General features: G+C 35.5%; 1 protein-coding gene across 1 annotated transcript; it reads right to left on the bottom strand.

Annotated features, from left to right (window-relative positions):
* Positions 1-10,691: 10,691 nt before the first annotated feature.
* Positions 10,692-13,484, bottom strand: LOC113038342 (biorientation of chromosomes in cell division protein 1-like). Its single transcript, XM_026195667.1, has 4 exons — positions 13,175-13,484; positions 12,701-12,825; positions 11,252-11,454; positions 10,692-11,086 (listed from the first exon to the last, which is right to left on the bottom strand). Exons 1-3 carry the CDS (start codon positions 13,310-13,312, stop codon positions 11,253-11,255), a joined length of 465 nt encoding a protein of 154 aa, XP_026051452.1. The 5' UTR covers positions 13,313-13,484; the 3' UTR covers positions 10,692-11,086; position 11,252.
* Positions 13,485-22,412: the final 8,928 nt, after the last annotated feature.

The raw sequence follows: 22,412 nt of genomic DNA, 5'->3' as shown, positions 1-22,412 counted from the left end.
TCAATACATTTTGCACCTTTATAGATCATGTTAGTTTATCTATAATGGGCTATGGGAAAAGTAGCCTAATTAGTGTAATCTTTTAAAGCTGCAGTAGGTAACTTTTGAAAAAATATATTTTTTACATATTTGTTAAACCTGTCATTATGTCCTGACAGTAGAATATAAAACAGATAATCCGTGAAAAAAAATCAAGCTCCTCCCAGTGGTCCTATTGCCATTTGCAGAAATACATCGCTTCGGTAAGAAACAACCAATCAGAGGTGCGGTACGTAACTTTGTTTGTGTTCAAAATGTAGAAAAATGTATATAATAAGCGAGTACACCATGAATCCATTTTCCAAACCGTGTTTTTAGCTTGTCCTGAATCACTAGGGTTCACCTATAATAAGTGTTTATATTCGGACTATTTTAGATTGCTTCGGGGGTACCGCGGCGGAGTAACCCAGTACCTTTGTGATTCTTCATAGACGTAAACAGAGAGAAGTAGTTCTGGCTACGATGTTCTTCCACAAGACGCAAGCAGTTCTGTTTATTAACCGCTAGAGCGTCAAAAGTTCCCTACCGCAGCTTTAACTAGCCTATGCTTAAAACCATCTTTTAACTTGTACTAGATATGGGTGTCATGTCACAGAATATTTTTAATACGACTCACTTTGTATTTAATGTACATTTAATAAAAAACATTGTAAGTTACTAATTATAACACTTTATACATGAAGAGAGCAAATACTATTTGCATTTTCAAAAAAAATTAAACTTAAGTCTAGACAGAGTTCAAGCACTCTAAACAACTCCCATTATAATCACTGAAGCTGTTTATACCGTGAAATGAATATCTTACCTAAATCGTACAAACATCTGCACTTTGTTTATGATGAGATAATTCTCTAAAGAGCAGCATTCAGTCAGCGAAACACTGTTTTTTCAGCGATGACTCATCTGAATGCCTCTGATTGGCCATTGCATTCATAAACTCAACAGAATCCTATGTGATTGGTTATAATGCACTGTATATGCACTGTTAAAACGCATCTTGTTCAGCGCCAGCCAAAGCACGAATGCAGATTTGAATTTTGCAGCTGATGCCGCGCCGCACTGAACGTTCTAATCTAATCTATTATTAAGTATATATATATATATATATATATATATATATATATATATATATATATATATATATATATATATATTATTCAGCCATTTTTGGTCTTTTGGAAGCTGCTTTCAAAATTTAACTTTGCTTAAAATCCTGAGGGGGCATGGTTGAGAAGCAGTATTTCGGCTAGGCTCACCTCTGGTCTAGTGCTCTGGGCAGGTGCCCGGTAGGCCCCTGCGTTAATCCATCCCTGCTTCATGTACACACTCAAAAGTTGTGTTAAACCTGAATGAGTTTTCTTCTTCTGCTAAACATAAACACTATTTTGAAGAAGGTGGAAAACCAAACATATATTTTCATATATCAAAGTCAATGTGGACCAGCAACTGTTTGGTTACACAGATTACACACATGTGACAGGATAAACAATTAAAGAAATTACTATCACTTTAATTACAGTCGGTAGCATGTTCAGTACTGTCCCTTTAAGACCTGCACGTATCTAATATACAGACATGCATCTGTTTCTTTCAGTCGTTGACTTTCATTTTAGACATATCCATAATCCAGTATATAAATAAACCTTGACAGTTTTAACACAAAACATAACTTAGTTCAGTAATCAGGCACAGTTTGAAGGGCTTTTTATTTTCGTCCCATGCTTTGAGTGTACTCAAAAAACCCGCATGTCAGAACAGCACACAAATGAAACATTTAAATAACCAGTAAGGCTTTAAAGCAGATGCAAAAAATAATATTAATACGATTTTGTGAATAAGTGCAGTGTCCCATGAGTGTAACCCTACCACTTGTGTTAACGCTGATGTTAATGTATGTGAGTATATTAATTCAGCGGCACCAGAACTGCAGCATAATACATATTTCTTCAACAAATTCCACAAATATTCTGAAAAACAAAACAAAACAAACAACAACAAAAAAAAAAAACACCTACTATAGGGGTCAAAATAGAACTTTAATAAATATATATATATATATATATATATATATATTTTTTTTTTATTTTTTTTTTTTACAAATTACAATTGTAGCTCTCGACATTTACCTATGGCTATGACTTTATTATTGCTCTAATTTATTTTGTAGTCTCAAGCATTCAGAAATCATGTTACTGTTAACAGTGGTGTATAAAGTACCCTCTAACGTCGCTCCCTATACGCAGAGTACGCAGTTTTGCGTAGGGCACCAACTCTCAGGGGGGCACCATCCCAGGTATTTAAAAAAATTAAATAAAATCATCCCATTCCGACATAAAACATTTTTGGAATCTGCATCTGAAATACCATTTAGCCTACAGTTTAATGTATTTCAGCAGGGACATGGATGCATTTAACCTGCAGTTACAGATGCATAAATAGGCTTAATGTTTTGTTTTTAACATAAAATGTTGGATACTGATATTTGAAACAATAATTATAATAATTTATTATTAATTATTATTATAATTAGCATTTTTGCCATCTACAATTTAGAATACCTGGAATATTGAGTTTTAATAGACTAATAAATCAATGTGCATGCACTCTATGTGGGATTTGATGATATAGACTACTTGATAATGTCAGATTGCACATCATTACAACAACACTTACCATATTATCACAGAAGATATACTGTGTATCGCACACCCCAGCCTCGACTTGAGTGGGAGTTGAAATCATCCGCGGTTGTGTGTGACGCGCACTAGTTTGCACATGAGAGCAAAGGTGTTTTTATGAGTCTAACGCCAGACCACTGATTCGTCAAACCTGCTTTCCTGCAGTCTGTGTTCTTATGACTATTTTGTAGTAAGTAATGAATATACTTAAGGGAAATTTATCAGAGTAAAAGTATACATTTTAATTAGGAAATGTAGTGGAGTAAAATATTTTGGCTGAAATATAAAAACTCAAGTAAAGAACACATACTCCCTAAAAACACTTAACTAATAATGAAGTATTTTTATTTGGTTACATTACACCACTGGTGATTATTGATGACATTTTCATTTTGGGGTGGAGTAACCCTTTATGGTGTTTTAATTGTGGTGATTTCAGTTTCATGATTATAACAGAGGACCCAGGTTTGAACTGAAATATTTGCTCTTTGTTCACGCATTTACTTTTTTGTGATGCATAGTCATTATTTCACCTAGAATAAAGGTTTAGATATAATACTTAAACTTTTTACACTAAGGCTGAAATGGAATCCACATAAAGAGACAAATTAGCATAAATATTTTTATTTAATTATTATTATAATTTTTTTTTTATGTATAGTGGTATGCAACTTGGCTTGCTTGCTTTCTTTCAGAACCAGAATAAAACACCAGTCATTTATTACGGTCCAATAGCAAAGAGGCTCTGCTCAGTCTCTGTGTGTTTAGTTAAGATAATATTACTGCGTTTACAAATTTCCCTTAATATGTGACAGGTTAGTTATTGCAGAGGGTCATGGAAAACATCTTTGAAGTTGTTCCTCCAATCAATTTGTGTGATGGATGTTCTCTCTATTTTGTAAAAACAAGAACAAAGCTCACTTCATTGGTTGCACCATTATCGTAACACAAGGTGATGGCTCAGTTCTACATTTTATGAGCTAATTTAGCACAGATGTTGAATACCCTTCTTTGAGCTTGCTCACACATAATTTATTAGAAATATGTAAATGTTTACTATATTCTCTATGGGTTGTTCTCTTGTGTTTATCATTTGGGTGCATGCAATCCTTCTGACACAGAGAAAGCATTATGTGTCTTAACAAGTACACAATCAGGACCAGGGTACTTGGATTATTGGGTCTCTAATACAACATTTTCAGAGGAAGAGTACCTGGCTGAGAACTATACTTGAGTAAAAATACATTTTTAAAGTACTTAAGTATTTTACTTGTGCTGAATGTAGGCTCAAAGATCTGCTAGTCATTAACACCTAAGGGAAAGGCCAGTGAAAAACAAGAAACAGGTGATTTGTGAGGAAAGCAATCACATTTACTAAAATCAAAATAAAATGGAACACCGCAAAACTGCAAAAATCAAGGCTGACATAGCAACCTCTTAAACATCTACAAACAATGAAGTCTCAGTTAAGCTCAAGTAGTCAAAAAGGGCATAAGTAAACCAATAGCTTTTAGAAAGGTCATAGCCATGTCCTCATTTCATACGACTCCAAATCTGCTAAGGGGAACAACCTTTTCTGTTATATCTTCACAAACATGGCAAACACAGACTCTGGAAACTTCCGAAACTGTTACATCATGGTGATTACCTCAAAATCATTTCAACTTGTTCCTTCTTTTCTCTGCAAAAGCAAAAAAATTGTGTTATACTGAGGCATTACTATGGTGAATACAATGGTAAAAAGCATATGGGGTTCTTTGTTCACTTCCATTGAACTTCCAGCCACAAAATGTAAATGTGTGTATCGACATGATTTTAGCATGAAAAAAAAAAATCTAATATTATACATAACAATAGAATACAACTCTAAAAATGATTTGTGATACAAGTTTCAACAGAATATTTAGTGTGTAGAATAGTCTTATATCTAACAGTAGGTGTACTGTAGTTATGAATCGGCATGAATCTTTGAATCCTGTGCAGTCAGTCACCTCTGTAATTGGAACTCAAGGTATTATAGTGGAACCCAGGAAATAAAACTATTTAGCACAACTTTCCTCAACAATCACATGCATATTAACAAGCATGTTAAGCATATGTTGTATACCAGTGGTTCCCAACCTTTTTCATCTCGCGGCCCACACAACCAAACACATATTTTTGCGCGGCCCACTGCAAAAAAAAAAAAAAAAAAACTGACCCCACTATTGTTGGGTTAATAACTTAGTACTCAGAAGCTAGATAGTTAACTGTCTTTATTAAATGAACTGGCAATGAACAGAAAATAACTCAGGCTGGCACCGCTTGGCACAAGTACTGTTGTTCTGTAGCATATGCAGCAAAAATATTTAAGATAAATCAGCAGTTTATTCTTAAACCTATCAGCGAGCTCGAATAGTGGAAGCATAGTTACAGTACAGTTTAATATTCATTTTTTCTTATTTAATTCTATATATGAAATGTTATTGTGTTATAACTTATGACATTTTTATATTTGTATTATTTCGGTAAGATTTTAGAATAATGGTCCATTAGTTGATGTTAGGTTCAACATATACTAATGCAGTATTCAAATCAAAAGTTGTGCTTGTTAACATTAGTTAATGCACTGTGAATTAGCATGAACTAACAATGAATAACTGTGTTTTTATAAACTAACATTAACAAAGATGAATAAATACAATAATAAATGTATTGTTCATTGTTTGTTCATGTTATTTAATGAATTAACTAACATTGACTAATGGACCATTATTCTAAACTGTTACCATTATTTGTTTAAATAGCAATTGGCGGCCCAACTGCAATACCATCGCGGCCCACAGGTTGAAAACCACTGTTGTATACAATCGTGCATTAAAGAATGAATAATTCTGAGAGTTGTCGAGCAATGCCAAAGCTGGCCACTTTCTGTATAGATGTTTTGCTCATTGGTGAATAATTGCCTATGAAGTTATTGATGACATTTCTTTCCAAAGATTTTTGTTGTCTATATGGAACAACTTAAAAGTGTGTAAATGAGGACAGAATTTTCATTTTTGGTTGAACTACACCTTTAAACTTGAAGGATCCATCCTCATCCATTGCAACTACATGGAAAAGAGTGTGTGTTGATCCAGTATATGATTCCAAAAGTCTTCATGTTCCATGAAGAAAAAGGTCATATGGGTTTGGAATGACCTGAGGGTCATTCTAGGCAAGAAGGGTGTCCAACCCTGTTCCTGTAGGGCCCTAAAGGAACCAACACCAATTAAACACACCTCAACCAAAGTAATCAAGGTCTTCAGACTCACTAGTAACTTCCAGGCAAGCGTGTTGGAGCTGGCTTTAGCTAAACTCTGTAGGATATTGGCCCTCCTGGAGCAGGATTGGACGTTCCTGGTCTATGCTCCCCTGCCAGTTGACATTTCTGGGGAAAGTCGTGTTTATGCTCTTTGTTTGTGCTGCTGAGTGTCTGATCTCTTGCCTACACACCGCTTCGAGAAGATTTACACAACTTGTTGGCGTTAACCTCGGTCAACCCCACTGTTGATCGCAAGATGACCCCTGTCACACAAACACATTCTTACAAATACATGTACCCATGAACTCTTGTACTCTACTATGTTATGACCAGAGCAGCTGTGGCAAACATGCAGCACGTAGATCATGTACAGCGGGCTTGAAGACCTCAAGTAAACTACTGTATTTCAGCATGATTATGTTTGGTTTGGTAAGAACTTTAAGGGCTTTTGCTGAATGAGATATGGTTCAGCTGGATATAATTATTACCATTTTTTTAATTCTTCTGTATGGAAAAGCCTTTCTTAATTTCAGGTGTTAGGTAGGAATGCAAAATACTATGTGTATGTACAGTTAGAGATGACACTAAGTATTCTATTGGTCACGCTATTCAAACGTCACTTCGCAGCCATGACTTTAGCTTGTATATTGTACAAACATTACGGTAAGGTATGATGATTGTTATGATCAAGAACATAAACATGATGGAGTATGTTCCAGGAAGAAGCGGGTCAAGGCTGTGAGTGGGCATTTGTGTATTTAGCATATGTTGTATGTACAGCGTACATACCATACACACATATTTCAGTTTGTACAGAATGTCCATTAGCACAAGACTTTCTCAACTTTTCTTGTTTCACACATTCCAGAGGTGAAAAATGGGTTGAACATGAATTATTGATGTTGCAGTGTATTTGGGTTGTAATGGTTTTAACAGTGAAACAGATAAAAGGATCTGGGTGCATAAGTAATGGAAGGGATCATGTCATTTTTTTATTTATTTAATTAATAATAAAAATGTATTAGATATGTATTATAAAATAATTTTTTTAACAATTATAAAATAGCTATGATTGATAATCTGTGCCTGGGAAAAGCCTGTTATGTTCTTACTAACAAGAACGTTGGCCTGGATCTGGCATACATGGGGTTTTATAAAACTAAAAAAGTTTGTTACGTTTCATGCATGAGACTCTCGAGATTGTATACCAAAGGTAAAAACCCTAAAAGAGTTCGATGCGCAACTGCAGAATTCACCATTTGTCAGAATTCAACAGTCACTGTGTGTTCACATCTGTATAACTGAATCAGTCTTTGAACTAGTTCATATTACTTACTGTTTGTGTTTTCTTTTCTTTCTTCTCAGTCTGTGTATGAGTTTCCAGTGTCTTATTCTGTAGGCTACATTGTTGCATGACAGCTGAGAAAGTGAATCATTTGAATCATTCACTCAACTTTAGTTCAAAAACAGATCAATCCAGTCAAGTCACCTTTATTTTTAAAGTGCTTTATATAGATCGTTTCAAAGCAGCTTCACAGTATTAAACAGGCAAGTAACAGAAACTGATGCAAATGTAAAACAATGATGCAAATCCAAAATTTTGCTGTAAAGCAGCTGTAGCAAGACAATGGTTGGTTGTTTCAGTTTAATAACTGTAAATTACATTCATTATGAAACAAGTTAACTTCAGCTATAAGCAGCTCTTCCGAAGACAATGTTAATGATGATTTATTTCAGTTCAATTACAATCTCAGTGCTGCAAAATTCAGGAATTATGAATTAATTTAGTTAAGCTGTAAAGCAGCTCTACAAAAGAAAATAGTGTCATTATTCAATTCAAGTTTTCTTCTCACCCAATAGTTTCAGTACTGAATATTAAGTGTCTTTTACATACCAACCAAGCATGCCAAATTTCTTTATGAGTGAGTCACTGAATCATTCACTCAATCAATTTGTTTAAAACACTGATTCATTCAGGAACAGTGTGATCTGTGTGTTTGCTAGATAGGATACTCAACGATTGATTGATTGGGCTTTTGACTTTGTGTAGAACATTGGTAGCACAAATATCACACAATGCTGTGGCTAAAATGTTTGTTACTGAATATTCACGAGACCAACTTGAACTAGAGCAAAATCTGATTAGGGAACTGTTTCACCCCAACAAATAACTTAATCCAATTGCATTCTAGTTGTTAGTTAATACATATTTTAAGAATCAAACCCATGATCTTGGCATTGCTAGTGCCATGCTCTACTACAATGTCGTTCTTCAGAAATGCACACATCCTTAATCGCGTTGTTGGTCTGAATATCGAAACAGCGTTCTTGCTCGTGTTTTGTGGTTGACCCATCAGAATCAGGATTTCCAGAGAGCTGTGTAATTAGAGTACAGTAACACTTACATGTTACACAATGAAGCATCCTGGGAAACTATTTAGGCCATGGTGACAACCTTCAGCAACATTTGACTCCTGTGTTGCTCTGTTCCTACAAATAGCTGCAGTGAAAATTACCTTTCCTGTTCAGTGGGACAATTCACTTGGGCTTTCTCAACATCTGGGTAGAAAAAGTTAGAACAAGGCCGATCTAGTTTGCCACTGTAATGAATCTCCTCCACCATGGGCTGAGAAAATCTGAAGTGCAATTAAACTCAACAGATGCAACAGGACATTTGGGGGAATGGGGAAAGGCCAGCTCGAGAGCGACCAGCAGCTGTGTTTCGGGACAGGCTGGGGGTGGATGGGCGGTTGGATTTTCTCCCTCCCTTCCCCACTCGGTAATTACTCTGGTGATTTATAATGTCCAGAAGACAAATGCAATGTCAGCTAAGATGCCCCCCCCCCCAAACCAATACCCTAAACATACAATTTCACACTACATTACAGACCCTCTCCAAGGGCAAGCGGGATTTAATTGCCGCATATCTGAGGCCAAGAGTGCTGTGTCACTTGTTTCCCCACACAGTGCAAGTTTTCAACATTGGACAAGTTCTTTCGACACTTGGAGAGGTGATGAGGGATGAAATTGGAGACCATAATTCATCTGCACAGTAATCTACACATAATTCTTGGAATAACACAAGAGCTGCTAACATAGCTGGATCTTCAAAATTTGTCCTTACGACCCTTTATACTTTTGGGTGCACGACAGTTACACATTTTCAGGTGGATTATATTAATAAAATAATATCTGATATCCCTGTAAAACCCGATTAGTCTTTAAGTATGTACTCAAAGAAATACTTAACAAAAAAAAAAATAGTTTTTTCTCCCATTTACTCTCAAGTTGTTCCAAACCCATTTTACTTTTTTTCATAAAGGTGCAATTTTGGATTATTTTTTTGGAAACTCTTTCCATACATTAAAATAAACAAATAAAAAAAGATCCCTTAAAGTTCATAGCATATGATTTGTTTGCTATACCATAGTTTTTTGAGAGGATCAAATTTAGGTAGCCTATGCCACAGCTCTCAGACCAAATATGACAATGAAGCAATTACGAACAAATGGTGTTTTGCATCCGAGATGGGATGGGATGATTTTCAGTGAATAAAGTAGATTTAATTTGGTTTACCACCATCTTTATGGTGCTTTCTTTAATTTTGGAACTTGACAGCCCCAGACTCCATTCACTTTCATAGGACAGAAAGATATACTTCAAAAATTCACCTTTCATCTATAATAAAGGCGCATAAATAATGATTTTTAATTTTATTTTTTTCAATAAAATACCTGCTTAAACAACATCATCAAACACAGAAAAACCCCACCCCCTACTGGCATTAGTCTTACACTTCTCAATTGTAAAGGAGAACACTTGGCTCTGGATGTTTGGCAGGCTCCGCCAGGAGCTTGCTGACAGCTCGGCACCGTCCCTCAATTCCCATTGTGGCTTTCAAATGAGAGCAGGATCAGGTTTCATCAGATGGGGAGGAACTACAGCAAAGCATCTTAATAGGCATGAGTGGACGCTGGGTTCAGGACAGAGTCACTGCCAAGACCAGCGCTGGAAATACAGTATGAGCTTGCACCTGGGCTATTATGGAGAACATCTTGCTATCAAGCACAGTCTGTGGATGGGACATTACCAACAATGTGTTGTGCATCCCCTTACCAACCATATTTACAACAGAATATCTGCAGCTGCACAATTGTAAAACAGTGCCTCAGGAATTTGGATCCAGCGCCTGCTGCAAAGAGCAGTGAATGTCAAAAGACATGTGACCAAAGCTCTTTAGCAATCTGACCGAGCATCTGACTGTACAGCACATTCTCAGAGCGGAGGTGCTGAAAGACAGAAACAAGCTGGAGCAGTCGACCTTTGTCCCAAGCCGGGACATGACACCTCTCCAGAGGCTCTTCTATTACCAAAAAGCTCTTTTTTGGAAGTTCAGGCCATGAGGACGCTGGAGATTTCAAATGTGGCCTCGGGGTCGACAAGCTTTTAGGCCCAAATGGTTTCAATCATGTAATCACTGTGTCTGCATGGTACGGAACATGGTGAACTCTTGAGGGTCCTCGCTGGAGCAGATGGAATCATAAAAATGCTAGTGAAGACCTGTCAAAAACGCCATTGCTAAAAGGAGTCCAGGAGTAGGTCTTTATGTAGCAAGTTTCCCACAGCAAACCGTAACCTCTTACAGTAATTCAGAGGTTTTACAATACCAGAAATGATGCAACAAACTTGGCTTTTCTTAAAAAGGTTACATTTATTGTAGAAATGCTGCGTTTGAGTCCCATTAGAATATTGCAAGAAATAATTGAGAAGCATTTCACAAATCCAGCTGTATGAAAAGGACCATTTCTGTCTGGCTTCAGTCTGAATAAAAACGCTGTATTTCATATCAGTGTTATTCTGAGATGGATTTATTTTAATTGGGACAAATCAGCTTCAGTTGTTCTTTTGTGCTGAAAGAACTAAACCGGATTTCAAAAGCATGAATTGGACAACCTGCTTTCATTTAACATGCTTAAAAAAATCAATCCAACTTAAATTAGTGCAAACTTCCAGTATTCTAGTGCTCAGCATCTGTTCATCCACTTCTGGTGATCTTCATGTGACAGCAAAAAGTGATTCCTTGTACCTGGAAAATGCCGTAGTATTACATGCAGGAAAAAAAATTGTGTCATGTTTTTAGGTTTTGACCTCAATCACAAGTTCAATATTAGGGGTGCACCAAGTATTATTTTTTGTTTGATTCCAATATTATATGAGATGATATAAACAGCTTGGCACACATTTATTGTACCTCATTGTGTTTTGGCTGCAGTGTGGCTAGTCATTTCCTGTTGCTCAGCATCAGGGGCTGAATTTGATGCACCCTCTTCTTTCTTCTCTGTGGCTAGGAAATCATGAATGGCATCCTCGATGTGTGGCCTGAAGATATGGTTTAATTTAGGGTCCACCACCTGAGTAATGATACGGTCCACCCCTGATTCCAACATCCCTGACCTGTGAGAATAAACAAATGTTTTCAATAACAACAGAAACTAAACCAGAATTATATTAAATACACTCGTGCAATGCATTAGATACCTTTTCTATTTACTATGAGCTCACTAAAACATCACAAATTTCACACTGCGCCAAAATGGCAAAGTGTATATAATTCAACAAATTTAAAGGGGTCATAGGATGCGATTACAAGTTTTCCGTTGGAATGTTACAAGCTCTTGGTTCATAAAGAAGATCTGTAAAGTTGCAAAGACTAAAGTCTCAAATCCAAAGAGAGATTTTTAATAAAAGTTAAGAATCAGCCATGCGCTCCTATAACGGCTTGTTCTAACACGCCCCCACATGTCTACATCACAATGTGATGCATAACAGTGCCCAAATGTTCATGTAAAAAAAAAAAGGAAGGCGTAATTTTTATGTTGCGGAGCTGCTGTGTGTTTCACTGTGAAAGCTACACTACTTTGTTTGGACTTCCAAAAGAGGACACGACTAGAAATTAGTGGTTAAGCTGTATTTACAACACTTTTCCAGAACAGTTGAACTCAAATATTCAGATGTGTGCAGTGCATCTTACAGAGGACTGTTTCCTGAACCTCGAAGAGTAGACTACAATGTGGAATGTTCTGACTCACAGTCTGTGAGCATACTTTTTATATTTAAAGGATTTGCCACTGATTATTCAAACATGAGTTTTGAGCAGTGTAGAGTAGCGCTTATTGTTTGTCATTTCTCCAATCACAAATGCAGACATGGTTTTATGTTTATGTGTCGCGATACAACGCAATGTGTAAAAAGACAGTAATTATGTCCTCACTGGATGCAACAAATGCCTCGTTTGTAATGGGATTTAATGTTTTAGTATCTCAGGCACACATGGCATCAGTATGTTGAGGGGCGTAACATTTTCATCACACGCTTGAGGTATTCAGCCAATCACAATGCACTGGATAGCTGGCCAATCAGAGCACACCTCGCTTTTCAGAATGATGAGCTTTGTAAAAAAAGTATGTGTTTCAGCAATGTGGGGCATAGAGAAGAAACAATAATGTACATTAAGTGGAAAATAATGTTTTTTTGAAACTTAAACCGCATGAACACATTTCATTACCCTAAATAATGTTCTTTTTAACAACATCATATGACTTCTTTAAAACAAAACTTACAGTTCAGACTGACAGTATAGCACTGCACAACACAATAAAGTATACATAAAACGATGAGTGTCCACTGAGTTGATACATACTGAACTACGCTTCGTCTCAAGACATTCCTCACTTGGTTCTTGTTGATGGACGGACTCCATTCTTGAGTACTGAGATGATTGGACACAAAGTTGTCCACCTTCTGTCGCAGATTTTGATAAGCTGGCTAGAGACAGAGATGAATTCATGTCAGTGACGGACGGACGGACACAGATAGATAGATAAACAGATAGACAGGTTTACAACAGAACTGATAGAAAAACGGATGGTAAATAACAGAAGACAGACAAAAAAGAAGACAGGGCATTCAAACAGAAATAAAGAGATAAACAAGATTTGACAGACAGATGACAGAGACAAAAGAACAGATAAATGACAAAAATGACAGACAGAGATAGACAGATAGTGTTTTTGTGTGTTTTTAAAATCTATTTAGTTGCCCAAATAGACAGATGCATGAGATGCTCAGAAATGCTGTGCAGACTCGGTTGTTTATATGTACAGCTAGATCTCACCTTCGTGTCCACGTCTGCCAGACAGTCTCGTCTGAACTCATCAAACAGGCCTCTGTTCTTCAGGTGCTGCACTATGAGCTCGATGAGCTGCGGGTCTCCTGGAGGAGCACTGCTCAGATTACTGCTGCCCTCTGCCATCAATAATGATCCGCTACCCGCTGCCCTCAGAAACAGAGCTACAACAAACCTCTCTCTCAGCCCTACAACGGATTCTGTCTCGATTGAAGTCAAAAATGGAAATGTAATGTCTGAAATAAAAAAAATAAAAGAAGTGCTTTAGATGACAACAAAAGTAAATAAAGCGCTTCGTCTTCTTCTTCTGTGTTGCTGTATGTAGATGCGTTCCAGCAGACATACCGCCACCCACCGGACACGAGAGGAACAGCGCCTCCAGGAGAACTTGTCGCCACCTACTGTACTGGGTGTCGAATTAAATTAAACAGGTGATGACGGACATTTAATTAGTGCTCTGTCCATTAAACCTTTTCTTTTCCGATTTTTCGTCCTTTTCCCCACAATTACTTTAACATCCACCTCCCTCTCGTCTTGTTTTTCAGCAACTTCATTACCAGATACCCCAACAAAAATACTGCATTATTCCAGCCTCTTTCATTCTGTATAAAGATGAATACACTTCCGTTAATAAATCTTCTCTGTCAGAACTCGCATGTACTATATCTCAGTCCCTATAATATAAATCAATAATATATATAAAAAAAACTATTGTAAAACCAAAGGCATTTCTATTCACAGCATTTTAATGACATTTAAATAAAAATGAAATAAAATTAGAAACAAATATAAAAACACATAAAAGATGTACATAAAACCTGGGCTTTTAACTTTCAGCTATCAGAAAATGTGTGTGTGTGTGTGTGTGTGTGTGTGTTAAACTCTCACGGCTGGGTTAATTAAAATTAATTACAGGCCTAAACGATTAGTTTAATTTGTTCAGCAGTAGTACGTTAAAAGATTTTAGAAGCTTCCCTATCTGATCAGTGAAGATATTTTATTGTATTTATTATAGTTTTTTTAAAAGCTTGTGTTATATTATCAGCGCTGGGTAGATTACTGACACATAAGAATCTGTTAGTTTCAAATTACATGTTTGAAAATTGCATTAGTAGTAATTTTTGGTAATATATTCAAACTACTTTTGGATTACTTTTAGAGTACTTTTGACATTTCTGAGTGTTTAAAGTGTCATTGTTACAGCTCATCTCAGACTCCTCTGTATTGTAGGCAACTATGGTGACCGTGAAACGTTTTTGAGAGGGCGAGATGTCCTGGCTAGTTGAAGGATTGCCTGAGTGTGATTATTTCTGATTACGATGGCTTATTTGTGATAACGAAATGGAATAATGAAAGGCTATCACATAATATTTAATCTCAAATTATCCCATTGTGTAATTGGAGGATTTTGAATCATGGTTTCTTTGATGTTTGCTTCAATTGTAGGATGAAACGGTTGCCAAGCAACAACAGAGGAACCATGGTGACACTGATGAGGGGAAATGTAACAAATATGTCCCCTGTGGCAACTCATTAGTGAATGACCATGTGTCTATATCACTCATGATATTAACAGTGTTAATAATAATAATAGCAACAGATCTGTAACACTTGAAGCACATCAACACATTCATGTTTCATTTCAGAATATATAAAGTGTTGCATTGCATTGGGAGTCCTTGGGGGGTAGCCAAATTAGAGCTTCTTCTCTCAAATTATCTAGTTTTAATCTAGCTGCCTTTTTGCCAATATTTGTACCTTTATTAAGCTTGTCATCTGACCTGAGAGTTACCAAAATATATTATGCCACAAGATGGCGACATAATATTAATCAGTGGCATCACAAGATCAGTTTCTGCAGTGTCTTTAAAGATTATTGCATTAAGTCACTATTATTATTATTTTTTACTTTGCTATTGTGTGACAAGGTTATGTTATGTTATGTTATTTATTTGTTTGAATATGCTAAAGCAAAGTGAAACTGCTGTCTACACTTTATAAAATATTATTTTTCAGATGTTTTTGCACCCCCACATTTATGCTGGTGCAAAACAACCAAACAAAACAACCAAACCAAAACACAAAAAACAACAAAGCAAAAAAAAAAAAAAGCCAAAAAGCACAAACATAAGGAAAAAAACAAACAAACTAGACAGCAAGGGCATGTATGCAAACAAAAGAATGATCTTTGGAAAGGAAAATAATACAATAAAAAAAAAAAATAATAATGTTAATACAATACTATTTATTTTTACTTATCTTTGTCTTTGGAACACACAAAAAGATATCACAGAATGATAATATTAAAAAATATAAAAAATACAAAATGAAATAATAATATTAATTATTATTAATATCAAAATAAAAATAACTAATTTGATACAACTTTAAGGTGTTTTATGGAACTTTAGAACACCTGGTCATTATTCCCTTTAATTGTTATTAAAAAATATTTATTATTAATTAATTATTTATTACTAGTATACTCCACTGTCAAAATAAATGTATACATGTTGAGTAAAAATAACTGAATGAATGAATAAAAAAAAAATCACAATTTATAATATACAGGTATTATTTAATTCTCCTTTCCCCCATTTCTGTTGAATAAGAGTATATCTGAAAGGATATAAAATAAAAAAGCATAATTGCATGGCAAATGTGGTCTTGAGGACCTATCCAAATGAAATGTGTCAGATTGAATTTTCAGAAACATGTTTTACGACCTCAATAATATGAATATGAATATTAAAGTGTCAATCAAATTCTGAAGGTGATTAATCAGACTATGACCTTTGAAAGCATTCAGTGACTTTAAGCTTCCATAAAATCAGACTTAAGACACATGATGTCAAGTGGCTCCCTTCAGCACAAATCAACACAATTAAGCAATTTAGCATGAGTTCGAAGCATCTAGACAAACGGCATTCTTATATAACCTAAAACAGAGCAGGCTTCATTTGTAGAGCAAGGCATTAACAGGATTCCCTCTGATCATGTGAATTATTGCACGCTTCTTCGTGTGGACACCATTCGTGTCTTCTGCTCTTATTGTTCAATCCATCGGAGCCTGTGAACAGAAGTGGATACAAGATTATCAAGCTTGACAAATATAGAACATTCCCTGTCTTCCTCCATTCAGTCCACACAAAGTCACGGGGCGTCTGTATTGGATTTCCTTTTGACATCTCAAAAGATATTGAACAATCAGTAATAGAAGCTCATCAGCTGGTGAAGTCTGTACAAACGAACCCAGTTGGCCACAAAAATCTAATTTGCCGCTTTGAATGAGCATACAAGTCTTTTCGGTTGCCAAGGCAACTTGCTCCTCGTTCACTCTCTCCCCAAGCTTGCAGTAAGACGGCAACAGATCCTTATATCACGTTCGTACTTGTTCTCACAGACTGAGATAATTACTATTCAAAATGTTTGCAGCACTGTATTTGCACAGGAAAATATCCACTCTGCCACCTCGCATGAAGCTAGTGGAAAGAGCAACTGCCTGTAGACAGACAAATGAAATAAGTTGATGCAGGTGACATTGCTTATTATAAACCCACATGACAAGTGTAATGAATCCTAATTGGATGATGGGTATTTTTGTCACAACTTGATGTGTGTGTGTGTGTGGATAGATAAAGATGAGATCTGAATGAGAAAACCTCCACCTCCACCAGCTCCACCTGTCTAGAGCTACAACGAGATCTACGTATACCTGTTCATACAGCAGCATCATATCTTACATGCTTGCAGCAGTGTGTCTGTGTATCTCTCGGCAGTAGTGAGTCCATACTTGCTCTGGAGGGGAAGTGTGCATAGCAGATCTAGTGTGCCAATACTATAATTTAATAATTACAGAGCAAAAAAGGTCTGAGAATTTCTTGCCGTGGCCCTGGAATGAAAATGTATTCCCTAAACATTCTCAGGAAACAGTATAATTTTGTCCCAGAAAAATAAAGAACATTTGTATTTCTATGGCCACTTGAAAAGGCGATCTGAATAAATAACATTTTCCCACTTTAAACCAAAGGTATCAGGGTTATAATCACCACAGAGTCTACAATTCATGATCTGGTCATCCATTATGGGGTTTTCAAAGGCTGATTTTTAAATATTACCCCAAATTATTTGGTCACAGTCTAAAATATATAAATTTATAAAAGTATACATTTTAGGATTTCTTTTGCATTAAAATGTATTAAGTAATCATTTCAGCTTGAAACAACATTGACTATAACAATACTAGATGATCGATCAGGAGTCTATTCATATATCCATCCATTCATCCATTGGCTATGTTCAAAGGAAGCAGAAAAAACAAAACACTCTAGAAATAAAACGTAGATTAAATATGAAGCTTGCAGCAACACTGAAATTCTCATTATGACAGCAGATTGCAGTGTGACATGAACTGGCACGCAGTTTTCCTAGAGGTCATCATTCAGACGTTCACAAAACTATCAGACGGATGAGAGAGGTTGTCTGCAAGATCTAGGGGCCTTTTCAGGCATGACCTCCAGATGCTGTGAGGTCGTGTTTCACTGCGGAGAGTCGCCCGGTCGTCCAATCAGAGCCTCGCGGACTGGAGCTTCATCAAGCAGGATGATTATGAGCTCAGCTGATGATGGCTTTGCTGAGAGATTGATGTGGCTCTGGGGTTGTCAGCTATTAATAATTCCTTGCAAGAGTGGCGGAGGCCACTGCTCTGATTGGAATAGATTGGATTGGCCATCTGTGTGGTCGGCATGGTTACCAGAGTGGCACAGCAGCAGGAAATGCATCCTTTAGGTGTGACGGTGCTCCTGTGTTCGAAGGGTTTGTGTCTGACTAATCTAGCCGTCCTAATAGGATAGTTCACTGAAACTTGAAAATGATCAGTTACTTGACACTTTAAATGTATGGCTTTGTTTCTTCTGTGGAACATACAAGAAGCGATTTTGAGAAATGTCCATGCAGTAGAAGTCAATAGTCACCAAAACTGTTTGGTTTCCAACATTCTTTCATCATATTTCATTTGAGTATGGAATGTGTTTTAGTGACATGAAAGGGGTGAGATGGATTTATATATATACATATATATATTAGGGATGGGATAAACGATTCTTTTTTAAACGATTAATCTAGCGATTATTTTTTCGATGCATCGATTAATCTAGCGATACATTTTTGAGACCGATTCGATTTCGATTATCTCCCCATTAATTGACTACTAACAATTTATACATGTTGATTTACATATCTGAATGGAAAAAGATGAATTCCTTAACATTGCAATATATGTTTATTGCTCTTAAAATTACAAAATAAAAGACTAAGAATGCATTACTTTGCATTTGTATAGAGATAGCATTCAATAAAACCTTGAAGCCTTGAAAACACATAGCTTACTGAAACAAACTTACTGAACACATAGGGTCTAGCTTACTGAAAAAAAGTTCTTCTTTCAGATGAAAATAACAACAACTTGATGTCTAGCATTCAATAAAAAAGGTCACCCAAAATACTTTAGAGCAATTGAAAGAATACAGTAACCAATGTAAACTTGAGGGCTTTAGGCTAATACAGAGAGTGCTTTTCCAAAAAAATAAATAATTGTTGTTTGAAGACTGTGAGTTTGCGAGCTCAGTCGGGGCTCTCTCTCGTACGCACCCTGTCATTCTACATCACTCACCGATCAAATAAGGCTTTGACAGCCGCCAAAAAAAAAGATCAATGCAGAAAAACCCCTGGATTGGTTAATGTTGATCCGGCCATCGCGTATATTCAGCGCACATACGGTAAACGTTTTGCAAACGTTTTTTAGAGAAATAAAAACAAGTCGACCAATCGATGCACATATACGTCGACGTCATCGATGACCTTGACGCGTTGTCCCAGCCCTAATATATATATATATATATATATATATATATATATATATATATATATATATATATATATATATATATATATGTGTGTATTTTTTTAAGACCAAGAACAAACTGCCTTATGATAAATTATTTAAAAAGTTACAATCGTTTAAAATAATAAATAAACAAAAGATTATGAAATAATAACTAATAATAAAAACAATAAAATAATTTTTTATTAAAAATGTAAAATAATAAGAATAATAAGAATTGTGTATATATACACATACAACCGATGTAATTAGGTAACATAGATGCACAATAACATAAATTAAATACAATGCATATATTAAACATAGATACATATACACATACAAATATATATGCATGTATTAATGTTGGAACGATCTTGATAGCTAAGATGCCACAGAATGTAACTGGGCTAGCTTTGGTTGTGACTGGGCTAGATTTGAGTAGCAATTCGTCTGGTTTTGTACTGATTTACAGTAAACACATGTGGAATTATTTATATCTACAGGGATTTATGTTTGTACATCACATCTCAATCATACATACATTAAAAACGTAGATCTGGATATATACCCCCTCCATACTTACACTGTCTTCATGAATAAGTAAAGAGTGTTGCATGTCAGTAGGATAAGTAAATGTAGGTTAAGAAGACACACTCAGTCAGCAGTTAATCCAATCTACTGTAATAATATTACAACATTTCATTTTACAACTCTCAGATAGATCTCCACTTATGGTCAAAGCCAGAGCTGGTTTATGAAGACTACTCGCTTATAATAAATGGGTCAGTGAAATAGAACTGTCCATAATAAAGAAAAGGAAAATTAGTTGAAAATGTATATACCAAGTTTCAGATACACTTTTGAATTCATTTTTTTATTTCTTCAGTTTAATGACTCATAATTTAACCATCAAAAATAAAATATAATGTATTTTACTTACACTTTGAATATATGTGAACATACACTTCTTAATCACTAACTCAAAAAAATAATAATTATATTTTCAAAAGTAAAATCTTTTTTCTTTTTTTTTTTAAAGAAACATAATGAATTATTAATTCATAAATAACATTGTTTTTTGAAGAGTCCTACAACATGACATATTAAAATCCAGAGCAACCACACCATGTCAATATTTTCATTGTTGACTTAGGCACATGCATGTTGGTTGTACCACATGATAATAAGCAGTGAAATTCTTTACAATATTATTATGATATTAAATATATAATATTTAAATAATATAAAAAATTACAATTAATCATTACAATTAAACAATTTTTTTGTAAAAAAATAACAGTAAATTGTTTTAAAAATACAAAGATTATTTTTTATTTTAATGATTTTTACTTAAGGATATTTATTTAAAACAATGTTTTTAGAGATTGTGAAAAAGTTATTTTAAGTATTAATTATTTCAGTTAAATAAAGAATGAATTTTGATTTCAGGACAGTTAATATGTTTGACTTTATTCCTCTGTATGAATTTGAGTTCAGAAATAAAATTGTGGTTATCATAGAAGAGGTGTATTCCAATGATAGCATGCACACAAATTAATTTTAATTTTAATTTTTAATAAAAAATAAAAATAAGAAAATAAGGACTGACCACTGTCAGCGTCACCCAACCAAATGAGGAGCCAAAGTCACCATGCATGTGGAAAAACAATAAAGCTTCCAGCCCATTTGAATCTAATTTAGCCTGCAAATAAGGAGGGATCTTTTCAGCACAGGAAACAAGTGTGTTTTCTTTGCAAACCAACCTTTTTGCTGTTTTCTTTCACTCTATGATCTGCACTGCTTTCACTGAGTTTGAGGTTTTACAAAGCCAGCTTTACATGTTATTTATTGAGGATGTATCACGGTGTGCACAGCTGCTGCTCTGTGGCTAGTGTATATAATGGCTGCGCAGCTGCTTGTAATTCGCAGTGATCAGTATACGCAGACAGCAGTAAAGACAGCTGAATCTGCTCATCTTACCTAGAGCAGGACGAAATAAGCAAACATGGGCGATGTGACAACAGGGACTTCTAATATGCACAATGAATGGTCAGATGCTTGAAGCTCTAGAACAGTACACTGAATGGATGAAATGATCTTTGTGTGTATAAAGATGGGCATATCTACTTGATTGCATCAGACCTTCATTAGTGACTATCACCAAAAGCAGCAGTGACTCTACCCACTGTACAATTCAAAACTCCAAAAATGTATGTTTCCATCTGAAATAACCACTAGTGACAATAAACACCAACAACCTGTACTCCTTTTCTCATAAATTACGATTAGAGGTGCAGATTATCATTATGTCAATGCGCAAAGGCCTTTTTAAGGGCTAAAGGTAATATGTAAACAAATGCATTTTGACATTTGCATGACATAACCTGCTCCAAATGTGTGGCTTTACTGACATAGTAAACTTGCTTGGTAGCTCACCTGGTACAACATTGCGCATATGATACTAAACACTCAGGTATGAGTCCTATGAGACATGAGTCATGATAATAGAGCTGAAGTCTTGTAGAAGCAAGCTAAAATGGCATGTGACTATGTGTACTGAAAATACATCAGTACTTTACCAGTGGTTAGTGAAGTAATGGATTCTATAGGTAGGACGGTCTCTGTTGTTATAGACGCTGATGTGATGGACTGACTTGAGGCTTCTGGGATTCACATGATCAGTTAGGGTTAAGGTTGGCTGTAGAGTTATTTTCAAACACGATAATGCAATTCACTTTTAGAGCTATTTGGCAGACATTTCTGAACTGTGGCAATATACCTACAAAAACCAACATAATACTTCTGTTTCTGTAATATCCTATTTCTAATATTCTAGCTTTCTGGAACATATCAGATCAACCAAAATACACTTCTGAAGTTTTGGATGACTTACTTTTGGTGGCTGTTTAAACTGTTGTTAGCTCAGTATTATGAATGTACCATATAATTTTTTTATGCATGATTCCGGTAGCACTATATTTTACAGTCCTGTTTCTCATGTACATACTATGTACTTATTATAGTAATTTCAATAACTATGTAATAACTAGGTACTAACCCTGAACCTAACCCTACCCCATGTAGTAACCTTGTATTACCAGAACTTTCTTAGATAAATACACTGTAAGTACACTATACGTACATGTTAGTACACGTACTGTAAAATAAAGTGCAACCATGACTCCTTTGTATAAATTGTTAATCTACATATACGTGAATAAACTTTTAGTGCGCATTATATATGGGTGTGTGTTCACGGTGTGTTTTCACTGCTGTGTGTGCACTTTGGATGGGTTAAATGCAGAGCACGAATTCTGAGTATGGGTCAACATACTTGGCTGT

This window comes from Carassius auratus, chromosome 21 (genome assembly GCF_003368295.1).
Source record: "Carassius auratus strain Wakin chromosome 21, ASM336829v1, whole genome shotgun sequence".
NCBI lineage: Eukaryota > Metazoa > Chordata > Actinopteri > Cypriniformes > Cyprinidae > Carassius > Carassius auratus.
Note: the sequence above shows the minus strand (reverse complement) of the source record. Positions and strands in the feature narration are given on the sequence as shown.

Excerpts from the sequence above, each read along its gene's own strand:
- LOC113038342 (XM_026195667.1), bottom strand. The coding sequence starts at position 13,312 with ATGGCAGAGGGCAGCAGTAATCTGAGCAGTGCTCCTCCAGGAGACCCG. Across the intron at positions 12,826-13,174 it reads TGGCAGACGTGGACACGAAG|CCAGCTTATCAAAATCTGCG; the intron begins GTGAGATCTAGC and ends CTCTGTCTCTAG. Across the intron at positions 11,455-12,700 it reads TTGAGACGAAGCGTAGTTCA|GTCAGGGATGTTGGAATCAG; the intron begins GTATGTATCAAC and ends TTATTCTCACAG.